Source organism: Dama dama, chromosome 24 (assembly GCF_033118175.1).
Source record: "Dama dama isolate Ldn47 chromosome 24, ASM3311817v1, whole genome shotgun sequence".
Lineage (NCBI taxonomy): Eukaryota > Metazoa > Chordata > Mammalia > Artiodactyla > Cervidae > Dama > Dama dama.
Genome location: NC_083704.1, coordinates 48,034,489 through 48,061,639, shown reverse-complemented (window position 1 = coordinate 48,061,639; position 27,151 = coordinate 48,034,489). Strand labels below are relative to the sequence as shown.

Genomic DNA, 27,151 nt, shown 5'->3' with positions numbered 1-27,151 from the left:
GTTCTCAAGCTAGTTCTCAAATACAAAGTACTATATATAGAACTTCACTACAAGTTACAAGAATATACTGAAACAGGGCCTAGGCTATCTAAAGTTAGATTAAATAATACCAACTGTTTTCCTCCCAAATCTATCACTGTCATTGGAGAAGATTTTTCTTAATAAAATATTATTTGTTTTAATGATTTTTCTTAATAAAACATCATTTTCAAAATCACTAATGTCTCATCTGTTCTATATATTTTCACATTAATTTTAATGTAGATATCTGTTCCTGTACTTCGACAAAGCTATCCAACAAATTTACTTATTCCCATGAGAGTAAATATGTAATAAATTTCAATCTTTATAAATGACCAGGAGTTGATTATCACATTTAACAAACCTTGATCTCCTTTTCAAATGGTTTGATGAATGGTGAGCCTCTCATTGTCTGAGTTTTTATAATTTGATCATCAAGGAGAGCCTGAATCTCATCTACTGAAGAAAGAATACAGACTCCAGTATCACGATATAAACTTATATGAAAAGTAATACCATCCCAAGTTTCCATCATTGTATGCATGGCTTTCTCTAATGAAAATTCCTAAACAGGATAAAAAAGAAAGAATGGGATGATGAATAAGGAATCTTATTTACTATATGTATGGACTTTCCCTAGTGAATTTAGTAAGCATTTGGTGCATTTTTGTAAGATATTCTGCAACTGTCTTTAAGTTAGAAAAGGTTTTAAACAACTATACAATTCCTACGGTGAATGACAATGTAGTTTTAAAAAATTCACTCGTTTTCAAAGCTGTCAGTATCAAAACAGACAACAGTATGAAAGACCTGCTGGATTTTCCCTGAGGTGCCTTTTTTCAGTCTACAGTCCGAAGATGTTTTCAGTGTATTCAAGAAGACTACAGGGCCATACTTACTCTGCCTAGAATACATACATATCACATGCCACATACACAGGCATCCATTTCCATTCTTAACGGGAAAAAATACATATCAAGATTAGCATATCATCCATGCATATCAGAATGTGGCAGAATTAAGAAGAGGTCAAAGGAACCATTTCTACTCCAGATTCAGGACAAGGGAATCATACAGAAGTACAGACTTTGTGGGGGAAAAATATGAATGGCCTTCTACCACTTTTCCCCAGGTTCTCTCACTGCTATCCCAAACTATACATTCAACTACAACTAAAACTACGATTATTTAATTAACAAACTCATCAAATAAGGTATTTCAGTTGATCTGCATATTTACCTTGCTTGCACCTGCACTTATCACTTCAAATTTGTCCAAGTATGGTGCAAGGTTTAATTTTAAAACTTTCTTCAGTGTAGTTCCAGAGTCTGGAGTTAAGTCATAGCCTACAATTTCTGATAACTGCTTCCAATGACGTGCTCTCATTCCTGGATTGCAAAGGATAGAGACAGTAGGGATGTAATCCTAATGATGAAAATAGAAACAATAATGAGTCACTCACCTGACTTTCATACTCATAAACTTGAAATTATGTAATATATTTAATGAGCCCATTTAATATTTAATGAGTTAGATTCAGGAGGGGAGAGAAACTAACAAAATTATTCTAAAGTTCATCTGCACAAATAAACATGTAGAAATAGCCAAGAAAACTATAAGGGTGAAAAAAGGAGGGGTGGTGGTAAATGTTCTGTAAGATATTAAAGTATATGCTAGAACTATAATAATTAAAATTATCACAGTATTATAGAAATACAAAGTCATGTTTATTCTATAATTATATGGAGAAATATGTAGCATAACATAATATATATATATATACACACATACAAGGCATAAATGGGAAAAAAGCTTGCACCAAAACATCAAAATATAACCATCTGGAAATAAAAAAATACTCAACAAAAACTCTTGATTCATCACTTTTGATACTGATATTAAAACATTTCCTTTACAATCAGGAACAAATAAGCACACCCGTAATACTTCTAATCAACACTGTAGTGAGTCTCTCAGGCACTGAGGTAATATAAATAAATAAAAGCTACAGAGCAGGAGTGGGATCAAGATGGCAGCGTAGGAAGGCCCTGAACTCACCTCCTCCGATGGGCAAAGAAGGAATGACAATGAAATAGGCAGATGGGGTGGAGATGCAGTCTGGTCAGAAACCAAACCCCGGGTCAGTGACACACAGTGAAAGGAACATGACCGCTGCAGAGCTCCTCTCCAAGGGGCACGGGGTCCAAGGCCCACTTTGGCCCCCGCTGCCTGGAGGTCTGGCCCTGGGAAGACAAGCCTCCAGAATGTTTGGCTTTGGAAGCCAGTTGGGCTTCCATTCAGGAGAGACAGAGGGTTACAGGAAACAAAGACTAAGCTCTTAAAGGGTACAGGCAGAAGCCCACATGGTCCACGTTCCAGCAAAGATGCAGAAATTTGAGAGGCACCTGTGTCAGACCCACTTGCTGATTTTGGAGAGCCTATCGGAGAGGCAGGAGGCCTCCAGGACTTGCCCTGGGGACAGAGATGCAGGTGGCAGCCATTGTGAGGATCACCAGCAGGTACCACTTAGGAATTCTCCCTCGAGCCTGTTAGTGCTGGGCGCTTGCCCTGGCCACTGGAGGGCCCACAGCAACTGTGCACCACCAGGCTACACCGTCAACACAGAGAGAGGCTGCCCCACCCACAATGAGCCTGAAGCAGGGGCACTGCCCAGCGCACGTCAGCCTCACCAAGAGACGGCCATGCCCACCAGGGCACTGACAGCAACTGCATGAGTCACAGCACTGCAGCCAGACAGGCCAAGGGCCAGCCCCACTTATACCCTCAACAATCTTCCACAACATAAGGAAGCATGTGGTATGAACAGGAGACACCCCTGGAGCAGACAGGTCTAGGCCAGAACGGAGTGTGCTGCTGGGCCATATAGGATGTCTCCTGTATAATGTCACTTCTCCAAGATCAAGAGACCTAACAGTCCTAGTCAATATACAAACATGACCACAGGGAATTAGGCAAAATGAGGAGACAAGAGGAATATGTTCCAAGCAAAGTAACAAGACAAAATCTCAGAAGAAGAGCTATATTAAATGCAAATAAGCCATCTACCCAATATAGAGTTCAAGGTAATATACAGATGCCCAATGAACTTAGAAGAAGAATGGACAAACACAGAATTTCAACTAAGAGTTAGAAAATATAAAGAAGAACCAGTCAGAGCTGAAGAATATATTAACTGAAATGAAAAACATACTAGAAAGTATCAACAGTAGACAGGATAATACAGAAGGACAGATCAGTGATTTGGAAGATGGAGTAGCAGATATCACCCAAGCTAAGCAGGAAAAAAGAAAAAAAGGATTTTAAAAAACAATGATAGTTTGAGAGACTTCTGAGACAATATCAAGTGTACTCACTTTCATGTTATAGGGGCCCCAGAAGGAGAAAATTGAGAGAAAGGAGGGGAGACTTCTTTGAGGAAATATTAGCTGAAAACTTCCCTAATGTAAAGAAGGAAATAAATATCCTCCTCTAGGAAGCACAGAGACTCTCAAACAAGATGAACCCAAACAGGTCCACACCAAGACACATTATAATTAAAATGACAAAAATTAAAGAGAGAATCTTAAAAGCAACAAGAGAAAAGCAACTAGTTATGTATTGTACAAGGGAACTCCCATAAGACCTTAAGCAGACTTTTCAGCAGGAACTCTGCAGAAGGAAGTGGAACAATATATTCAAAATGATGAAAGGAAAAAACTACAACCAAGAAAACTTTACCTGGCAAGGTTATTTTTCAGATATATCTTTATCTCTGAAGAAGAGACAAAGACTTTCACAGACAAGCAAAAAGCTAAAAGAGTTTATTACCACCAAACAGATCTTACAACAAACGTTAAAAGAAATAAGTATAAATAAACAAAACTGTAAAAGGAAAAATCTCACTGGTAAAGGCAAACCTGGAGAAAAAGTAGTTAATTAACCAGTCATAAAGCTAGGAGGAAAGTTAAAAGACAAAAGCAGTAAAAATCATCTCTATCTGCAATAGCAGTTAAGGCAAAAATTAACACATGTAAAAATGATAAAACATTTGGAGAGGTTAGTAAAAATGTAAGGTATTCAAACTTAAGAAATCATCCACTTAAAATAGACATCTATAATAGGTTGTTATAAATGAACCTCCTGGTAACTACAAACTAAAACCATGTAACAGTTACCACAAAAAGAGAGAGTCAGTGTATCACTGAAAACCTCAAACAGGAAATTTTAAAATACCATGAGACAAATGAAAATGAAAACATAATATTCCAAAATCTATGGGACACAGTAAAAGCAGTTCTAAGAGGAAATTTTACAGCAAACAAGTCCACCTCAGGAAATAAGAAAATTCTCAGTCTAACCTTAACCTGAAGGAACTAGGAAAAGAAGAACAAACAAAACCCAAAGAGAATAGAGGGAAGGAAATAATGAAGACCAGAGTGGAAATAAATAAAATAGAAACTAAAAAGAAAAAAGAAAAAGATCAATGAAGCTAAGAGCTAGTTCTTTTAAAAGATAAAATTGATAAACCTTTTACCAAACTCATTAAGAAAAAAAAAGAGAGCCCAAATAAATAAAATCAGAAATGAAAGAGAGGTTACAACTGATACCACAGAAATACAAAGGATCATAAGAAACTACTGCAAATAATTATACACCATAAAATAGAAAACCTAGAAAAAGTTAATAAATTCCTAGAAACATAAAATCTTCCAAGACTGAATAAGGAAGAAATAGAAAATATGAACAGACTATCAGTAATGAAATTGCATTAGTAATTAAAAAATGCCTAAAGAAAAGCCCACGCAAGATGGCTTCACAGGTGAATTCTGCCAAACAATTAAAGAAGGGTTAACACTTTTCCTGAAACTATTTCAAAAAATTGCAGAGAAAGGAATGCTTCCAAATTCATTCTACAAGACCAGTTACCACATGGATACCAAAACCAAAGACAACACACACACACACAAAAATTACAGGCAAACATCACTGATGAACATAGATGCAAAAATCCTCAACAAAATATTAACAAATTCAACAATTAATTAAAAGAATCATACATCATGATCAAGTGGGATTTATCCCAGAGATACATGGATGATTCAATATCTGCAAAGTAATCAATTTAACCACATTAAAGAATAAAAATCATATGACCATCTCAATAGATACAGAAAAAACTTTTGACAAAATTCAATATCCATTTATAATAATAAAAAAAACCTCTCAACAAAGTGAGTATAGAGGGATCATATCTCAATATATTAAAGGCCATATATGACAAGCCCACAGCTATCATCAAACTCAATGGTGAAGAGCTGAAAACATTTCCTCTAAGTTCAGGAATAAGACAAAGCTGCTCACTCTAACCATTTTTATTCAATATAGTATTAGAAGTTCTAGTGACAACAGGGAGCGCAAGTTTGATTCCTGGTTGAATAACTAAGATCACACATGCCCCAGCCAAAAATAAAGAAAGAAAATAGCAGGGAAAAAAATTATTGATACTACTAGTGGTATGGGACAATTCATCTTCCATCTCAAGCTGACTTTCAGAGATTATGGTGGTGCACTGCTATGAAGACAGGAATAATGGATGCTGCTGCTAAGAAAGGAAAAGAGGAATATCATCTGGATAAATTTAAAACATGACCAAAGGCTTAAATGCTGACAATAAACTATAACTAAAATCTAACTGAAGAAAAAAGAGAGAAAATAAAAATTACTAATATTTGGAATGAAAAAGGAATTACTCCTAAAGATTCCACAAACATTAAAAGATGATAAATAAATGTTATGAGTAACTTAATGGCAATAAATTTAATAGCTTTCAAAAATGGAAGATTTCCTTGAAAATTACAATTTACTAAAACTGACATAAAATTAACACAAAACCTGAATATTCCCATATCTATTTTGAAAAAATAAAACCACTTTCAAAATCCTCCCCATAAAGTTCCAAGTCAATGGTATCACTGGCATATGCTTCTCCAAAATATTTTTAAAAGAAATAATAACAATTTTATTTGAATCTCTTTTGGAAAATAGATAGAATTTCCCATTTGTTTCATAAGGTCAACATAATCCTGATAACAAAACTTGACAAAGATATTACAAGAAAATTAAGACCAACATCTCTCCTGAATATAATCTCAAAAATTCTCAAAAAATATTAACATACAAAGCCTAGTCTTCCTAGTCCTGTTTCCAGACTGATTATGTCCTGGAAATCAGTAAGAAAAAGACCAACTATTAAATAAAAAAATGGACAATGATAAGACCAAATAGTTCACAAGCAAAGAAATAAAAAATATTCTTAAATATATTAACTTATGCTTAATACTTTATGTAATAAGAAAAATGTAATTCTTCTAGTAGGTTACCAAAAACCCAAGTATGATGACACTCTGTTATCAAGGTTGGTGCAAATATATATTGGTAAAACCCATACAGAAGGTAATTCAACTATAGACTTGAACCTGAAATTTACTCTTTGGCAATTTACCTTGCAGTTCTCACTTCATACTTAGAAATTTTTACACCAATGTATAATATTTATAGGTGTAAAAAATAATGAAAAAACTCTATATACAACAAGAGAAGATCTCTAGGATAAATTAACCAAAACAATGGGGGATATAATACATACAGTATGTTAATTTTATGTAAAAAGATAGGAGGTTTAGAAAATATATTCATATCGTTATATGTGTTAAAAAAAAATTTAAGTATACAAAAGAAAGTAATAACATGGCAAGGAGATTGTTCAGGTGTAACTTTTTTATATTTTTAAGCCATGTATATTTATTAATTATTAAAAATAATTTTAAGTAGTTTAAAGTTTTTTTCAGGCAGCTATGCTGAAGATCCCATGACAGTTTGCACTCTGAGCATACTGATGGTGGAAACGTTGGCATTACCACTAGACTAGAACCACTGCCACTCTGCCTTGGGAAGCTGGATGCATTATTTACTGCCACAAAAACTGTTATTATCCTCTCTTTATGAGTGAGGTGACTGAGACATGAGCGGGTAAATATCTTACACAAGTGGCATATTGCCATTACGAAGCACAGAATTGTGATGTAAACCTAGGCAGTATGACCTCAAAGCCTTCTCAGGTAACTGGTACTCTGCGCTGCTGCTCATAGCATAGGCTAACTTGTTTACTCAGTAATTTTTTTATTCTCTTCATATCAGTGTACCTGGTCATTATAGTCTTCTCTATTTGTCAAGCATGTTCTGGCATGTTCTGTGAAGGGACTGATTATGACGGCTTCCTCAGGACAGAATGAGGCATGTATTAAGAAATAGATCAAGTTTTCTGGATTTAGCTTTGGTTTTGCTTTCCGGTGTTTCCATTTCTCTTCATTAGCACTTGCTGCAAACAGCTCCAGCAGGGCTTTCTAAAATGCCATTAAACATGTTCCTACCTTAAAAACTTTTATCTGCTCCATTACCGTAGTGCACATAGTAATGGTCGGATTCTCTTTTGGTTCTTCTTCAAGTTTCTCTTCTTCCAGAGATCGTCTTTTTGCTGCTTTTCTTTTTTCCTGTAATTCCTTCTTCTGTTTTGTTTGGAAAAATTTCAAAGTCTTAAAAATTTCCCGGGAAAATTCCTCTACATCAGTTTCCATGGCTTCCCCATTAAGGTCCAAAAACCCTCCATCCATCCACCTGAAAAAAAAGTAATATTAAACTCAGAGACTTTTGGTGTGTTAAGAGGCCTTAGGCTAGGTCCTTCATTGTGTAATTGAAACAAAAGCAGTCAACCACTTTTCTCAGTCACACAGAGCTGATGACAGAAATAATACTAAATCCACCCCTTGAGCTATGCTGCATGTGCTAAAATATCAATCAGATTGTCAGTGGACAACTAATGGTACCCAAATAAAATGCTGATTTGACTCCATACTTCTAATTTTTGGTGTTAAGCATGAGTCAAATCAAGTAACTGCATTAAAAATGAAATCAAATCTGGAAAACCCAAATGAGACTTAGATATTATATTAATAAGGTTAGGTGGTACCCTAGCAACACTTGACGCTTCTCCTATATGATATTTGGTTTTTCCATCAAATGGACCAGTAAGTCCTACTTTTAAACACTTAGCCAACAACAACAGCAATAAAAATCAACATACGTTTTATAAATCTTTTTATATCTTTGCTGAACTGTTTATTACATTACAGAAATTACCGTTTTTCTGTTCGTTGCCACTTCAAAACTAAATTAAAAAACTTCTGATAGGGCTCAATGTTAACTTTTAATTTATCCAGTTCAGGATATTTTGTCAGTTCCCATTTGAAAAGTTCCTCTTCTTTATTAATAAACTGAACTGCTTCTTCAGATTCCTGAATACGTTTTTGCAGTTGTCTTACATCTGTCACATACTGAAAGCAAAGCATTTTTTATTTCAAGAAATACCCAAGAAAAGTTATAAAAATAAGATTAAACAATACTTCATAGGCTATGTCCTTGCATATATATATATATATATATATATATATATAGCACTTTATATATCAACTTCACAGCAATACTATGACAGAAAGCAAAAAATGGCTATGTCTACTTAACAAAAAGAAAACTAACCCACAAAAAAGATTATATAATTAGCAGCAGTTCCAGGCCTACAAGTCAGGCCCCTTTTTGCCTAAGTAAGCACATGCTTTTCTATATTATACAAACATGCCTGCTAGCGTGCTAAGTCGCCTCAATCGTGTTTGACTCTTAGCGACTCTGTGGACTGTACCCTGCCAGGCTCCTCTGTCCATAAGATTCTCCAGACGAGTAGACTGGAGTGGGTTGTCATGCCCTCCTCCAGAGGATCTTCCCGACCCCGGGATCAAACATAAGAGGATCTCTTATGTCTCCTGCATTGGCCAGACAGGTTCTTTACCACTGGTGCCACCTGGGAAACCCTATACAAACATGTCCTATACTTATCTACCAGCCTGCCACAGCTACTGTCTATATTTATCAGACCTGTTGCATGCGGTCCAATTCTGCAAATTCTGCAAACTCTTCCATGCGCCGTGATTCCTTTTCTATTTCCAAAATCAGTTTCTCTCTCTTTGCTATTAGTTCATTTTCTTTTCTATGTTTAGCATTCTCAATGAGCTTTAAAAGAAAACAATGAAATCATGTTAATTATTTTTCTACAAAGCAAAGAATGATCAAATGAGAAGTCTGAATGCTTTGTACAGTAACAAAAAAAAATCAGCAAAGTAAAAGTAAAACATTATACAAAAATAAAACATTGACTGATATGAAAGGAAAAGAATAATAAATTACACAGAAAACATCTTCTGTATCGCCAGAGCGACCATAATAATTCTTATTTTAAATAGGTATTTTAACTGTTTAACAGATTCTGGGAAAATAATAAAACCTACCATATATCAAGCATTTCTTATGTCAAGAATTATTAAACACTTTACCTACATTACCACAAGTATTATATCCTCATTTCAGAGATGAAGAAATTTAAGCATAGGGATTAAGAGGCATGGCCAATGTCACAAGATCATGAAAGTCAAAATCTGGATTAGAACGTTGGCTTATCTGACTGAAGTGAATGCTTTTCATTTCTATACCATCTCACTTCCCAATTTAGGAAAAGCTAGCTTAAATTAGGGCTTTTTCAAAATTTGAACTATATTCAGTATCATATAAAATCCTGAATCTGTAACTTCCTCCTGGGAAAGTTACTTAACTTCTCTGAGACTCCAATTTTCTCAGCTATGAAATGGGGGAAATAAGAGCACCTGGGATTTTTGTCAGTATTAAATGATTTAATAAATGGAAAGTACTGAGCACAGTGCTTATGATTATTATCCTTTTAGTAATTTCCTTTTTTAAAATTTATTTATTTTGGCTGTGCTGGGTCCTCATTGTGGCTCAAGGGATCTTCCCTGGGGCATGCAAACTTCTTAGTTGTAGCTTAAGAACTCTTAGTTATGGCATGTGGGATCAAACCTTGGCCAGGGATCAAACCAGGGTCCCCTGCATTGGGAGCATGGAGCCCTAGCCACTGGATGACCAGGAACCCCCCTATTATTAATTTGATAGTAGTTCTAACTTTTTAATGTCAGTCCCACTTTTTAAAACCTTGTGGGTTAAGCCAGTCTTAAGCCTGCTTTATTGACTACGCCAAAGCCTTCTACTGTGTGGATCACAATAAACTGTGGAAAATTCTGAAAGAGATGGGAATACCAGATCACATGACCGGCCTCTTGAGAAACCTGTATGCAGGTCAGGAAGCAACAGTTAGAACTGGACATGGAACAACAGACTGGTTCCAAATAGGAAAAGGAGTACGTCAAGGCTGTATATTGTCACCCTGCTTATTTAACTTATATGCAGAGTACATCATGAGAACCGCTGGGCTGGAAGAAGCACAAGCTGGAATCAAGATTGCCAGGAGAAATATCAATAACCTCAGATATGCAGATGACACCACCCTTATGGCAGAAAGTGAAGAGGAACTAAAAAGCCTCTTGATGAAAGTGAAAGAGGAGAGTGAAAAAGTTGGCTTAAAGCCCAACATTCAGAAAACTAAGATCATGGCATCTGGTCCCATCACTTCATGGGAAATAGATGAGGGAGACAGTGGAAACAGTGTCAGACTTTATTTTTGAGGGCTCCAAAATCACTGCAGATGGTGATTGCAGCCATGAAATTAAAAGACGCTTACTCCTTGGAAGGAAAGTTATGACCAACCTAGATAGCGTATTAAAAAGCAGAGACATTACTTTGCCAACAAAGGTCCGTCTGGTCAAGGCTGTGATTTTTCCAGTGGCCATGTATGGATGTGAGAGTCGGACTGAGAAGAAAGCTGAGCACCGAAAAGTTGATGCTTTTGAACTATGGTGTTGGAGAAGACTCTTGAGAGTCCCTTGGACTGCAAGGAGATCCAACCAATTCATCCTAAAGGAGATCAGTCCTGGGTGTTCATTGGAAGGACTGATGCTGAAGCTGAAACTCCAATACTTTGGCCACCTCATGCAAAGAGTTGACTCATTGGAAAAGACCCTGATGCTGGGAGGGATTGGGGACAGGGGGAGAAGGGGACGACAGAGGATGAGATGGCTGGATGGCATCACCGACTCGATGGGCATGAGTTTGAGTAAACTCCGGGAGTTGGTGATGGATAGGGCGGCCTGGTGTGCTGCGATTCATGGGGTCGCAAAGAGTCGGACACGACTGAGCAACCGAACTGAACTGAACTGAAGCCTGCAGGGCCATAAATGTTGCTAATCCCAAAATCATACTGACACATGAAGTTACTTTTTAAAAGTAGATGGCAAGGGACTCCCCTGGTGGCACAGTGGATGGGAGTTTACCTGCCAGGAGATGTGGGTTTGATCCCCGGTCTGGGAAGATTCTGCACGCCTCAGAGCAACTAATCCTGTGCCACAACTACTGAAGCCTGTGAGCCCTACAGACTATGCTCCACAGCAAGAGAAGCCAAAGGAGAAGCCACCACAACTAGAAAGTAGCCCCCACTTTCTGCAACTAGAGAAAGCCTACATGCAGCCAAAAATAAATAAATATAGCAGTGTGTATATGTCAAAAAAAAAAGTAGATGGCAAGTATGTATCAAAATGAAATGAACCTTGTACTTAAAATATCAGAATACAAAAATACATAAGGAAAAATATATTTACCTCATCATTTTCATCAAAGATGGGATTAATTTTCCAAGGCCACATAAGAACAGCTGAATTTAAAGCTAAGTCTTCTGGAGGAAATAGAAATACATCTAAAAAGTAACTCATCCGGCGTTTGGATTCCTACAGAAGAAACTCCAGATATATTAAACCATGTAGAAAATCTAAGTGAGTTAAAGTGAAAGTCGCTCAGTCATGTCCGACTCATTGCAACCCCATGGACTATACAGTCCATGGAATTCTCCAGGCCAGAATACTGGAGTGGGTAGCCATTCCTTTCTCCAGGGGATCTTCCCAACCCAGTCTCCCGCACTGCAGGCGGATTCTTTACCAGCTGAGCCACAAGGGAAGCCCTAAAGCATTATGAAAAAGAGAAACAACAATTTCTAATACTTTTTCAAATTTCAATCTGACTCAGATTATTAACTGATATTTCATATCACCCAAATCACATGGGTATTTCAATAACCATAGGATTATTTATCTGGCTTCATAGCACACAATTGAAGACGTTTATAGCAAGAGCATTTAGTTTGCCCCCTGGTGGCTCAGATGGTATAAAGAATCTGCCTGCAATGCAGGAGATCCAGATTTGACCCCTGGATTGGGAAGATCCCCTGAAAAAGGGAATGGCAACCCACTCCAGTGTTCTTCCCTAGAGAATATAATAGACAGAGAAGCCTGGCAAGCTACCGTCCATGGGGTCACAAAGAGTCGGACACGACTGGAGGACTAACACACACACAAACACATACCAAAATAAAAGCTTTTTAATAGATTTCACTTGCAATTGACTTAAGATAAAAGTACTTGATTATCCATGTATATGACTGAAATTGGTGATCAAATATGCGGCTTTTTTCCAGCAACCCTGTTTTTTTTTTTAAGGATTTTACAGTTTTATTCTTATGTATTTAATTTTTGAATCTTTGGTGACAAAGATTTTAATATCTTTAATTTTGTTTTGCATCTTCAATAACAGTACCACTTCTTTTGTCTACCATTAGCATATAGCAATTGTCCAGAAAGAGTTTAGGAGTGACTGGCAAAAAAAAAAAAAAATTCTTTAAAACCAATAGATTTACCTGAATAAGACATTAAATATCTTTACTCCTTATAACTTGCATTGATCTGTACACTGTGCTGTAATTTTTAAGAACTGAAATATAGATTCAAAGGCTAATTTAAGAGTTTTTGTTTGAGATACACATAGGATGTACATGTATATAATTTATGTAATGTTCAGAATGCATTATATATGTATTATATTGCACATAGAAATTAACCCAATAAAACCTGATTCATATAACTAGCTGTATTAATAGATTAAAGGAGAAAATGCATAAGATCATACCAATAGATGCAAAAAATAAAATTCAACATCCAATCATAATAATGCTTTAAAATTAATTTTTATTGGAGTATAGTTGATTTATCATATTGTGTTAGTCTCCTGTGTACAGCAAGCCTGTATACCACTGGATCACCAGGGAGGCCCCTGCATCTCACATTTTTAAACAAAAATTAGAGTATAATATAGGTGAATAGGTATATAACCTTGTGTTGGGGAAGGCATGAGCATATGTACTACTAAATGTAGAAACTATAGTATATGTGCTGCCGAAGCGAACACTAATGGAGAAACTATAAAAGAAAATATTTTTTAAACCTTTGTTAAGGATGCACGTATGGAGGAACTAAAGGAAAAAAATGATTACTGTAGAAACCTGGTTGACACCTCTAGGAGGTGGAGAAAAGGAAGTAATTATGGTCAGAAAGTCATATGCAAAGGATTTCTAGGGTGCTGGCAATAACCTATTTCTTCACCTGGGTGGTGGCAACATAGGTGTTCACTTTATAACTTTGTTTAACCATATGTTTTATTCATTTTCAATATGTGTACCATATTTCACAATGAAAAAAAAATTTAATATGTAAATTAAAAAATTCCTACCTTGATCCGTGACACCAACTCCTGAATTCCTACAGTTCGGGCTTTTTCTACATAAGATATAAGCTCCATCATTTCCTCTGTTGTCTCAGGAACTTTTAATGCATGCTCTTTAACTGCTTCAAATTCACTGCAAATACTGACATAATACCTTGCTTTATTATAGGTACAGTAATTAATGCTATATTACACTCAATTATGATTACTATAAAATAGGAACTGTGACCCTAAAAACAATCGGTTAGGTATCTTAAAATATTTAAGTATAACTTAACTGACACAACTCAGGATACACCATAGATTTATAAAATCCATAAAATTGAGACAACATTTTCAGTGTGAAATAGAGCATGCTTTGGATCGATCAGGCAGCTCTATATCTAAATCCTGCCTCAGCTGCTACTAGCTTTGAGTAATTACGTGAATTTCATAGGCTTAATTTCCACACTTGTAAAATGAAGTTATTAAATTCATCTTGTGGGACTGTTGTAATACAATAATGAATAATGAATGCAAAAGAGCCCAGCACATAGTACACTCTCAGTTACTGGTAACTATAATGTCGGTATAATCATCAGCTTAATTATCACTAGTAGTAGTAATGTCCCTTGTGAAATATGGCAACTGAAAAGATCAAATCCCTGCGTACATTTTAAAATCCGTGATTCTTTCAGAAAGTCTATGTTTGTATGAATCTATTAATAGATACCCTATACCTATACCCATTATTTAACTAAGATATATTTCATAGAATTTTTCCCTATGCTTTGCAGTATCAGTATTGTCATGCCATTGCTAGAAATATCGGAGAAACTCCTTGCAAAAACAAAGTACAAAAGAGGTAAGTGATTTTAAAAATAAATTTTGGTTCATGCAGGTATTTCATTTATATTATGTGATTATACTTATTCAGTCATTTAATAAATAATTGAATACCTACAGTATGCTAACCAAAGTTTTAAGCATTGGAGATATAACACCAAATAGATCAAGTCCCTACCATCATAAAGCTTACATTCAAATTGATGAGAGAGACAAAAAATACATAAATACATAACACAGTGTTAGGTAGTAAAAAGTTCTATGAAAAAAAAAAGTAAAGGGTTATAAAGAATGATGGAGTATAGAGAAGGAACCAGTATTTTATATAAAGTGACCAGGAATGATCTCTCTAGAGAGGTGATAATTCAAAATGAGAGAAAGAAAAAAAGAGTCATACAAATATCACGGAAAAAGCTTTCAAGGAAGAAAAATAACAAAGATAAAAGCCTGAGGTAGCAAAAACCTTCAAATAGTTTAGGAATGGCAAGCAGAGCAGTGTGAATACAAAAGAGAGGATAGAACATGAAGTTGTAGAGATGAACAGAAATCAGATCACATAGGGCTTGATAGCATTTTTTTAAAGCTTTTTTTTTTTGTGAATCATTTTTCAAGTCTTTATTGAATTTGTTACAATATTACTTCTGCTTTACCTTTTGGTTTTTTGGCCATGAGGCATGTAGGATCTTAGCTCCCTCACCAAGAATCCAACCCACACCCCCTGCATGGGAAGGCAAATTCTTAACCATTGGATCACCAAGGAAGTCTGACAGTTAATTTTTGATTATCAATATTTTAGGAGTAGCTTCTGCTGGGAGTCCACCTGCCAATGCAGAGGACATGAGTTCGATCCCTGGTCCAGGAAGATCCCACATGCCAGGTGGCAACCAAGCCAATGCGCCACAACTACTGAGCCTGAGCTCTAGAGCCTGTGCTCTGCAACAAGAGAAGCTACCACAGTAAGAAGCCCGCTCACTGCAAGGAGGAGTAGTACCCTCTCGGTGCAATATAGAAAGCCTGTGTACAGTAACAAAGACTCAGCACAGCCAAAAAAAATATTAATAAATCCTTAAAATTATTTAGAAAAATAGTTTTTTAGAAGGATGTATTAATGTTGTGAGCAACAGTTAGAACTGGACATGGAACAACAGACTGGTTCCAAATAAGAAAAGGAGTATGTCAAGGCTGTATATTGTCACCCTGCTTATTTAACTTCTATGCAGAGTACATCATGAGAAACGCTGGGCTGGAAGAAGCACAAGCTGGAATCAAGATTGCTGGGGAAAATATCAATAACCTCAGATATGCAGATGACACCACCCTTATGGCAGAAAGTGAAGAGGAACTAAAAAGCCTCTTGATGAAAGTGAAAGAGGAGAGTGAAAAGGTTGGCTTAAAGCTCAACATTCAGAAAACTAAGATCATGGCATCTGGTCCCATCACTTCATGGGAAATAGATGGGGAAACAGTGGAAACAGTGTCAGACTTTATTTTTTGGGGCTCCAAAATCACTGCAGATGGTGATTGCAGCCGTGAAATTAAAAGACGCTTACTCCTTGGAAGGAAAGTTATGACCAACCTAGATAGCGTATTAAAAAGCAGAGACATTACTTTGCCAACAAAGGTCCGTCTGGTCAAGGCTGTGATTTTTCCAGTGGCCATGTATGGATGTGAGAGTCGGACTGAGAAGAAAGCTGAGCACCGAAAAGTTGATGCTTTTGAACTATGGTGTTGGAGAAGACTCTTGAGAGTCCCTTGGACTGCAAGGAGATCCAACCAGTCCATCCTAAAGGAGATCAGTCCTGGGTGTTCATTGGAAGGACTGATGCTGAAGCTGAAACTCCAATACTTTGGCCACCTCATGTGAAGAGTTGACTCATTGGAAAAGACCCTGATGCTGGGAGGGATTGGGGGCAGGAGGAGAAGGGGACAACAGAGGATGAGATGGCTGGATGGCATCACCAACTCAATGGGCATGAGTTTGAGTAAACTCCGGGAGTTGGTGATGGACAGGGCGGCCTGGTGTGCTGCGATTCATGGGGTCGCAAAGAGTCGGACACGACTGAGCAACTGAACTGAACTGATTAATGTTGATGATGCAAAAAATGGACAGATGATTCTACTGTGGTTGCTTTCTTCTTACTAGAGCAGAATCTGAGTCCCTTTGGAGTAACAATACAATTAAAAGAAAAGGAGGTGGAAGTTCCATGGCAGTCCAACGGCTAGGACTGCGTGCTTCCACTGCAGGAGGCACGGGCTCGATCCCTGGTCAGGGAACTAAGATCCCCCATGCTCTGTGGCACGGCCAAAAGCAAAACAGAAAAGGAAAGAAGGCAAACAAGATTAGTGAGAGCAAGTTTGCCCAAGCAGATACTAAACCAAACCGTGAAGTAAGAAAACTTCTCTTTAATAATTATTCATTTATTTAATAAATTATGCTTAACATAGTGGTACACATTTCCTCCTTTTAAAGAAAACTATTTATTTATTTGGCCACACCTGGTCTTAGTCGTGGTATGCGGGATCTTTCATTTGTGGCATGTGGGATCTAGTACCCTGACCAGGGATCAAACCTGGGCCCCCTGCATTGGAAACAGAGAGTCTTAGCAACTGGACCACCAGGGAAGTTCCCATTTCCTTCTTTTGATGTTATCTAATTCACATATGGAACTTAGGAAGAAACCAAAGCATGAACAAGGCAGAGGAAAATGGAAAACTTTTCAACTGCTCTTCTGCCATGAGTTTATAATAAGACAGTTACTTATTGAAAGTAATAAAATTTTCTAGAAAAGTGACCAATATTACAAAAATAAACACCAAAAAGTCGTGTCAAACATAAATCATTTTTAAAATTAACTATGGTATTGTAACTCAATGGGATTATTAGAAAGGAAATATCTAATACTTTACCATCTTCAACATCATTGTGTAATAAAATTTTATACAAAATATGGCTAACCAATACTCAACTTTCTGACAGTCATATTTTTTTATTGACTTGAAAATATTTATTGATGTGAAACCTCCCTTTCTTGGGTACCTATTCTCTGCCAAGCATGGGGCTAAATCCTTTACAAATGTTATCTGTGATCCTAACATCAGTTCTGCAAGGCAAGGTATTATTTTCCATAACCGGCACAGCAGGAAATTGAGGCTCAGGGAAATTAAGTAACTTGCCTAGAGTCATAGAACTATTTCATGGTAGAGCCAGGATTCAAATCCAGGTCTCTGATTTCAAAGCATATAATTTTCTCACATTGCTTCTGGGAAAATAAACAGCTAACATTTCTTGAGTACAGTGTTCTAGGCACTGTGCTAAGTGCTTTATATAAATATTAGTTTTAATCCTTATTGAAGTTGGAGAAAAAACATTATAAGCACTTATATTTTAATCTTATATTTTTAAACAAGAATTGCTATTAGCAAACTATTTGGTTGGCCAAAAATTCATTTGGGTTTTCCTATAAGAAGGCCAGTGGAATTTTTTTTTTTTTGACAACCCAATATCTCTTTTACCCTAAAATTCTGAGTTTTACAAGTGATTCTACTTACCTTTCATTTTCTTTCCTATGTTTTGAAGCTATATCATTTAGCAAAATGTTTGCAAAGGCTCTTGCTTTGTTTGTTAGGCCTGTCTTCAAATCTTCACAATCCAAACGCACCATAGGGAAATGAACCCACTGAGGTAAAAGCATTATTTCTGAAGCAAAATTGAAAATTTTTCCTATAAGCTTTAAAAAAGGATTTAAAACAAAAATGATTAGAATTTTCAAATTCATCTGTGATTTGACAGTACAGTATTATGGTGAAATTCTTAATTATATGCTATAAGTATAAATCCATTTATTTTTGCTAAGGGATTAAATGTCTTTCCATTGTTGCGCCAACTTCTCCCCCTCCCCGTCTTTTCATTAAGGAATTTACCAATTTAACAGTAAATATCCAATACAATACCATTTATAGCATCAAAAATATCTGGACATGTCACAAGGTGAAAATCCCCTCAGTAACTATTAAAAAGAATATGATCAAAGCCACCTATCTTTCAGTTTAAAAGCAAATTTTTATCATGTGACAATTTGTGTAGCTCACTAATACTTGCTTGGGCCATTACTAATACCTCACTGAAAATTCTAGTTCAATCTTCAGGAAAATAAATATAAGAAACTTTTTGGTGTTGGTCAAAATAATCCAGGAGAGAAACACTGTGCCCTGCTGTTACCAAAGTTCCAAGATATTGCAATTTATACAAATTCTTAATACCTAGACACACTGGGATAATTTTTCTTATTTAAGCAAAGTAGTGTGGAAGAAAACCTGACAAGTTATATTGTGACAAGCTTTATGGAAAGTGAAACGTATGTCTCAACTTTGGGCAACTTTGACTTAATTTCACAAACCATCTTTAATGTTGCCTCTTTACTTTCCTCCTCCCCTCACCTCCACCCCCAACCAAAATGCCTCATATTCCTTTTACTCTTCCCTAAGGAGACTTTTTCTTCATTTTCCTCTCTCTGAAAGCTACTTTATTTTTCTAGTCTCCAGTATTTAGTTGACTGTGCTTAAAAATTTCAATGTTTAAGGGAACTGAAGATATTAATTAATTGGTTCAAAGCCTACACAGAGTAGTCTTGGTTCTTGGTTAAAAATATACCAAGTAGTCAGTTGAACTGACTGCACCAGAATAAGGAGAACAGATTCTTTTTTATCCTCAAGGGCCATCACCCATTTTTTCTGGGATGTAATTAACAGATATGGAAAATAAAAGGTCTAGATCAAAGAAAACATGACACGTTGGAAACAATGCAAATGTCTGAATGACTTCAGGAACCTTTGCAGTAATATTAAACAGTCTAAAATACATAAAACTAGAATTCCAGAAATGAGGGAAGGAGACAAATTTTTTAAAATGAAGCAATAATGTGTGAATATTTTCCAAGTTTGATAAGAACTATACAGAACTAAGAATCCCAATATTCTCAAGGGGAAGGAGTACAAAAGAAACAACAAAAAAAGCACTTCACAGTCAAACAGCTGAGAAGCAACAAAAAAGAGAACATCTTAAAAGAAGTCTTATTTTAAAAACTACAGAAAGAAACCCAGAGAAGACTTCCAACATGACAACGTAAGGAGTTCTGTGGACCTGGTCCCCAGTAAAAGTGGTGAATATTAAAATGTGTTAATTGCTCAGTTGTGTCCAACTCTTTGCAACCCCATGGACTATAGCTCTCCAGGCTCCTCTGTCCATGGAATTCTCTAAGCCAGAATACTGGAGTGGATTGCCATTCCCTTCTCCAGGGGATCTTCCTGACCCAGGGATCAAACCCAAGTCTTTCGCATTGCAGGCAGATTCTTTTCCATCTGAGTCACCAGGGAAGATCCTCTGGAGAAGGGAATGGCTACTCCCTCTAGTATTCTGGCCTGGAGAATTCCATGGACAGAGGAGGCTGGGGGGCTACAGTCCATGAGACTGCAAAGAGTCGGACGCGACTGAGTGACTAACACATTATTTTGAAAACAAGGATTTAGGAGAAGGAAATGGCAACCCACTCCAGTATTCTTGCCTGGAAAATCCCACGGACGGAGGAGCCTGGTGGTCTACAGTCCATAGGGTCGCAAGAGTCGGACACAGCAACTAAACCAGCACCACCAATTTGTTTTTTAGAACTAAAAGTGTCCATCAAAGTGACAACACTTCAAAGATTTAATTGGAAAGTGTTTTAAATTGGCTTTTTTAAATGATGAAGAGAGAGAGACAGAGAGACAGAAGGCTCCATCAGTAAGTCTCACCTAATGGGCAATGGAGGTTTTCTGGGCAAAGTCTCTGTAAATAGTAGCTTCATTTGTTACCTAAAATACCATTGCATTTAGTGGTGTAAAGACTGTATTTTGTTTTCAACTTAATATAGTTAATGACTAGAACTAATATTAACAATTGACATTAAATATTTTTCTGGAATTTAAAGAATGCCACTGTTAGAAGAATAGTCTATTAATTGGTTTTCAATATTTAACCAAAGACTTAAAACAAATCTAGATGAAGGCAAAAAAAAAAACAAAACAAGGATTTAATTTAAAACCGCTGAAAACAGTCATAAGAGTATACAGAAAATGAAGAAACATCTATTGGTGAAACTTCATGAAAATTTAGAAAGAAAAGTGAGACTCTGTGGTATTTAAACCTGGATTTCTCCCTCCCTCCCTGCTGCCAGCTCAGAATGTGGAAACTCCACTCCAGACAAGTGCAGTCAAGAACAGAGGGCTCCCTCACCACCCAGGTTTCAGTTGGATGGCTTAACTAGTTTTGTTAAAACTAGGTTCTTGGTGAATGTAATTGGAAGGTGGGAACTCCCTTGTACCACACAAATACCACTCATGGAAGGGAGGGTCTATCTTGGTCATGGTACCACTGAGAATATGGAGACACCAATCCCACTTGCCCTCGCTGGGAAGGTGGCAGCTCCATAGCAGAAAAGAGACAAGGCTAACCTCAGGTTAGTACTCTCTACTCCACTGAGCCTGGGCTTCCCAGGTGGCCCTAGTGGTAAAGAACCTGCCTCCAATACAGGAGACACAGGAAATGTGAGTGCAATTCCCTGGGTTGGGAAGATCCCCTGGAGAATGGCATGGCAACCCACTCCAGTGTTCTTGTCTGGAAAATCCCACGGACAGAGGAGCCTGGCAGACTACAGTCCATACGGTCACAGAGTCAGACATGACTGAAGTGAATTAGATTGCATGCACTCTATTGAGTGCTCAACTTCTTCAGTGGGATTATCACTGAGAGACGTCTATCACTATCCCCATTCCCAGCTCCAAGGCCTTGGCTCAGACATTTTGCCTGGAAGCGAAGGAGAAGCATGTCATAAAATAGATACCTCCTAATCTTTTCCCAAAGGAATTGACTTCAGTTGCAATAGAACATGGAAAAATTCAAGCCTAACTGCCCTCAAAAACAGTGGAGGTTTTGGTAGGGAGAAACTGTAAGGAAGATTCAGTGATTTGGTGAAGATTCAGGCTAAATCATAGACCAGCTAGCTTGAGACAAAGAGCCAAGGAAGGAGACTGTTGGTAAGATCCCTCCCGTGGTAGAATAACTATCAAACACTGACTCTGGAAACTGCTTTTTCAAGAGAGTCTGAATTTGATTACAGTAGAGCAACTTATACCTCTATGGAACTGTTGAAAACAATACAGCAATTAACCAGCAGTAAGTGAAGACTAACAGCAATGTATAGCCAGAGTAAGAGAGAACAAAGACATTTGAAACTGTGGCCTTTCCAGGATGACTTTTGGCATACCCAACACTGTGGCTCCCTGAGGAGCAACACTTGGTACTTCAGAGGGTGTGGGGAGCGAAACAGACTTCACTAAAATAATCTGCCCAGTCTCTAAACAAATAAACAAGCAAATAAAAATAGCAAACTGGAAGGGAGACCAATGTCTAGAGTTGCTACAGTATATTACCTAAAATGTCTGGATTCCAACAGAAAATTATGAGACATACAAAGAAACAAGAAAGCAGGACCCATTCACTGGTAAAACAAAACAAAATTAAAAAAAAAAAAACACAGTCAGGGACTTCCCTAGCATTCCAGTGGTTAAAACCTGAGTTTCCAATGTAGAGGCCATGAAAGATCCCCACAGGATGCAATGAAGATCCCGCGTGCCACAGCTAATGCCCAAAGCAGCCAAATAAATAAAAATAAATATTTTTTAAAGTATTAATGGAATTTTTCACAGAACTAGAACACAATTATTCTAAAATTTGTACAGAAACACAAAATACCCTAGATATTGTATTCCTAACTACCTATTCTTCAGCTGTACATGTGTACTCACTCACTCAGTTGTGTCCAACTCTTTCCCAACCCATGAAATATAGCCCCACCAGGCTCCTCTGCTCATTCTTCAGCCATATGGGGTCTATTCAACGCTCTCTGAACACCTCTAAATACTTTTGTCCCTGTCTTATGTTACATTTCCTCTCTTCTTCACCTATAAACATCTATTTCAAAGCCCAGTCCGCTTTTCACTTTTTCTAGAAATCTTCATAAATATACCGATGCAAAAGTAGCCATTCCTTCTTCTGAAGTTCCATACCACTTTGTCCCTTTCTCCATTCTAGTACTAATTTCAATATATTACAGCTTGGCTTCCCTGATAGCTCAGTTAGTAAATCCTCCAGCAGTATAGGAGACTCCAGTTCGATTACTGGATCGGGAAAATCCCCTGGAGAAGGGCTAGGCTACCCACTCCAGTATTCTTGGGCTTCCCTTGTGGCTCATCTCGTAAAGAATCCGCCTGCAATGAGGAAACCTGGGTTCAAACTCTGGGTTGGGAAAATCCCCTGCAGAAGGGATAGGCTACCCACTCTGGTATTCTGGATTGGAAAATTCCATGGACTCTGTAGTCCAGGGGGTGGCAAAGAGACAGACACGACTAAGCAACTTTCACTTTCACAGTTGTTATTTCTATGTCTGGTTTCCATGTCCAATATAAGCTTTTGAGGATAATGTTTATATATTATTTACTTTTGTATAACCAAAATATTGTTATGTGTCTGAATGTGATGAAAAGTATTTTTGTTGAATCAATGAATGAGCTAAATGAATAAGGGAATTATTAGATGAACATATGAGTTTACTAGAATGATGTTTTGAATAAGAAATTCTATTAACTCAGACTGACGCATTTATTTTTTAGAATAAAAAATCTTAATTTTAAAAATAAATTTAAAAAAGTATTAATGAAAAACAGAATTAACACATACCTCTGTGTATTCATCAAAAGTATGATCCTCTGCCTGAAAAGTCTCCATCAGCTTAACAGCAGTCCCATCAATGAGCCAATTGTACTTTTCAACTGAAAATCAATAATCTAATTTAAATCTCAATAACACCCTTTTAAAAAGATAAAGTGCTTTTTATATAGTCATAGACTAGAGCAGCCTATTTAATTAAATATCATTAATAAACTAATAACATACATTAACAGGAATAGATGTAATAACATAAAATAAACCTAACAAGCAAACCAGATTAAAAGTAAACTTTTAAAATAAAAACAATAGTTTATATAAAATAACTTAGAGGTACAGATAAAGCTTCCTTGGTGACTCAGACAATAAAGAATCTGCCTGTATTGTGGGAGACCTGGGTTCGATCCTTGGGTTGGGAAGATCCCTTGGAGAAGGGAATGACTACCTACTCCAGTATTCTTGCCTGGAGAATTCCATGGACAAAGAAGCCTGAGCCTGGGGGGCTACAGTCCATGGGGTCACTAACAGTCACACACAGCTGAGTGACTAACATTTTCAACACTACTCTGAACTAATGCTTTTAAGAGCTTCCCAGATGGTGCAGTATTTAAGAATCTGCCTGCCAATGCAGGAGATGTGGGTTCAATCCCTGGGTCAGGAAGATCCCCTGGAGCAAAAAATGGGAACCCACTTCATTATTCTTGCCTGGATAATTCCATGGACAGAGGAGCCTGGAGAGCTACAGTTCATGGGATTGCAAAGAGTCGGACATGACTGAGCGACTAACTTTTTCACAGATAAGCCAGTTAATAAAAGGTTTTGGTTAACAGAATGTCAAATAACAACTATTTATCCTGACCCCATAACATACTTCAAGAGATGATTAAGCTGAAATTGTTAGAAATTACCTTGTTTTTGCCCTTGATTTAATTTTTTCCTTATATCAACATCCTTTCTCTCTGTGTTTTGATTTTATGGCCCTGCTCCAGTTAATATTCACCCTTTGGACTGAATAATAGAATTCAAGTTTCTTGGGTTTGATTCATGACTCTGTCAAAAGCCATGCCTATGCTCACTTCTTGCTCTCTCTGGTCTTTCATTACAGATCCAGATAACCAAATATCTGACAAAATTCCAGTAAAAATAAAATGGCATTCTTTTATCACAAAAAAAGAGATATATTTGTGTCATATATACCGTATGTCTCATAATGTTTTCTTGCGCCTTCTAAGTTACGATGTACTGCCACCTTCAGCGTATCAAGAGCCCATTGTAACACGTGTTCAGGAAGTTCTGTGTCAAGATTCACAGGTGTTGAAGTTCCTGATAGCCAAGAGGGTACTGTTTGGACATTCTAACAGATATAAAATGACAATTCATGAAATAAATATCTGTACAGTTGATCTATATGTAGATCTTATATTATACTTAAATTCATTTCAGGTTTCAATGGTTCAGGAAAAGATAACTTGATGCAAAATAATGATTTAAAATATAAAACCTTAGTTGGCTTAGTTTTTTATCATTCAACAAATATCTATAAGGAATTATAATGTTGAAGTGGTTATATCAGAAAGCTCTAGAAAGAATACACATCACTTGGATCTTGCCTTTAAGAAGTTCACAACTCAGTAGGGAACATGAAACACATAAAATATCAATTGGTAAATATATATATATTCATAACTACATAATAAAAATTAACATACATATAGATAAATTCATAACTACAATAAAAGTTCTAAAAAGAAAAATGTCATCTCAAGCCAGGAAACCTTCTCAAAGAGAAAGCACTTTTAACTTACAAAAATTTGGAGGATGAAAAGAAAACAAGTTAAGTACATATACATTTTATAGAGCTTATATTCAACTAAAAAGTTTTTAAAAGAGCCATATGACATCACCTTTATGACAGAAAGCAAAGAACTAAAGAGCCTCTTGATGAAAGTGAAAGAGGAGAGTGAAAAAGCTTGCTTAAAACTCAATATTCAAAAAACTAAGATCATGGCATCCAGTCCCATCACTTCATGGCAAATAGATGGGGGAAACAATGGAAACAGTGACAGACTTTACTGTTTTGGGCTCCAAAATCACTGCAGATGGTGACTGCAGCCATGAAATTAAAAGACATTTGCTCCTTGGAAGAAAAGCTATGACCAGCCTAGACAGCATATTTAAAAGAAGAGACAATAGTTTGCCAACAGAGGTCCATCTAGTCAAAGCTATGGTTTTTCCAGTAGTCATGTATGAATGTAAGAGTTAGACTATAAAGAAAGCTGAGTGCCGAAGAACTGATGCTTTTGAACTGAAGTGTTGAAGAAGACTCTTGAGAGTCCCTTGGACTGCAAGGAGAGCCAACCAGTCAATTCTAAAGGAAATCAGTCCTGAATATTCACTGGAAGCACTGATGCTGAAGCTGAAGTTCTAAAACTTTGGCCACCTGATGCGAAGAATTGACTCATTGGAAAAAACCCTGATGCTGGGGAAGATTGAAGGCAGGAGGAGAAGGGGACGATCAAGGATGAGATTGCTGGATGGCATCACCAACTCGATGGACATGAGTTTGAGCAACCTCTGGGAGTTGATGGACAGGGAAGTGGTGTGCTGCAGTCCACAGGGTCGCAAAATGTTTTACACGAAAGAGCAACTGAACTGAACTGAAAGAAATCTGATGAGTAGAGTCACAGATGTAGAAAAAAACCTTTTGGCTACTACAGGGTAAGGGGGTAGAGGGATAAATTGAGAGGTTGGGATTGACATATACACACTAATACATATACGTATGTATATGCATATATATATAACTAATGAGGACCTCTGTATAGCACAGGGAACTCTACTCAGTGCTCTGTAATGCTCTGTAATGCTCTATAGTGCTCTGTAATGATACACATGGAGAAAGAATCTTAAAAAAAAAACAAGTGGATATACATATATGTATAACTGATTCATTTTGCTGTACATTTGAAATTAACAACACTGTAAATCAACTATACTCCAATAAAAAAATTTTTTAAAAAGAAACCCAATGAATAAGGATAAAGACTTACCTGCAGAGCTTCAGCTATTCGCTCAACCAAACCAAAGACAACATCTTCCAAATCTTGAAAAGTAGGATAAAATTCCATTTTATCATCATCAAAGGTCAATTCCATCTTAAATATGGGTAGCCCTCGTTGATCTTCTGGGTCAAAGAGTTTTACAAATCCTTCTACAGTTCTCTTTAAGAGATCTTTTAGCTGCATGATACCGTAAGTTATTACTACTTTAGAAAGTAGAAAGCTTTAACTAAAAGTTTAGATCAGTGAGCTAATGCTTATAATTAATTCATTTTACCAATTCATTTAGTCCTGAAAATTATCTTCATTCATATGTTCTTAATACAGTTTAAAATAGAACAATACATGCAAACTTTAATTTTTCTATAGAATATCAACAGTCTTAAATGTCAACTTAGAATCTTCCACATTCTTTAGTAATTTTGTCCCTGGTACAGAAAAAGTTCCAGAAGACCCAACAGCATGGTAAAGACTGAGGGGTGGAGAGGCCTGAAACCCAGTTTGGGGGGTGTCATGAGGTGACGGGCTTCCCTTGTGGCTCAGCTAGCAGAGAATCCGTCTGCAAGGCAGGAGACCTGGGTTCGATCTCCAGGTTGGGAAGATCCCCTGCAGAAGGGAAAAGCTACCCACTCCAGGATTCTGGCCTGGAGAATTCCATGGAATTCACAAAGAATCAGAGAGGACTGAGCAACTTTCACTTTTCACTTTTACTTTCAAGAGGTGATATGTATTTGGGGCAAGTGAGGGTGATGTACTAAAGCTAGCTCCTACAATTACAAGAGCTAATTGTTAAACATTCAAGAATTCTGTGAGCCAGATACTAAACTCTTGGATGCCTGAAAATCACCATGGTAGGAATATTTATACC

General features: G+C 36.9%; 1 protein-coding gene across 1 annotated transcript in view; it reads right to left on the bottom strand.

Moving 5' to 3' along the window:
• Nucleotides 1-27,151, bottom strand: part of DNAH12 (dynein axonemal heavy chain 12) — a 172,584-nt gene that overhangs the window by 125,401 nt on the left and 20,032 nt on the right. The window contains exons 8-18 of the mRNA XM_061129188.1: nucleotides 26,275-26,463; nucleotides 24,422-24,578; nucleotides 23,237-23,328; nucleotides 18,016-18,194; nucleotides 13,648-13,783; nucleotides 11,691-11,816; nucleotides 9,007-9,141; nucleotides 8,218-8,411; nucleotides 7,452-7,695; nucleotides 1,261-1,446; nucleotides 386-586 (exon numbers count right to left, since the gene is read on the bottom strand). Coding sequence (XP_060985171.1) covers nucleotides 386-586; nucleotides 1,261-1,446; nucleotides 7,452-7,695; nucleotides 8,218-8,411; nucleotides 9,007-9,141; nucleotides 11,691-11,816; nucleotides 13,648-13,783; nucleotides 18,016-18,194; nucleotides 23,237-23,328; nucleotides 24,422-24,578; nucleotides 26,275-26,463 — 1,839 coding nt within the window. The remainder of the gene's footprint in view (nucleotides 1-385; nucleotides 587-1,260; nucleotides 1,447-7,451; nucleotides 7,696-8,217; nucleotides 8,412-9,006; nucleotides 9,142-11,690; nucleotides 11,817-13,647; nucleotides 13,784-18,015; nucleotides 18,195-23,236; nucleotides 23,329-24,421; nucleotides 24,579-26,274; nucleotides 26,464-27,151) is intronic.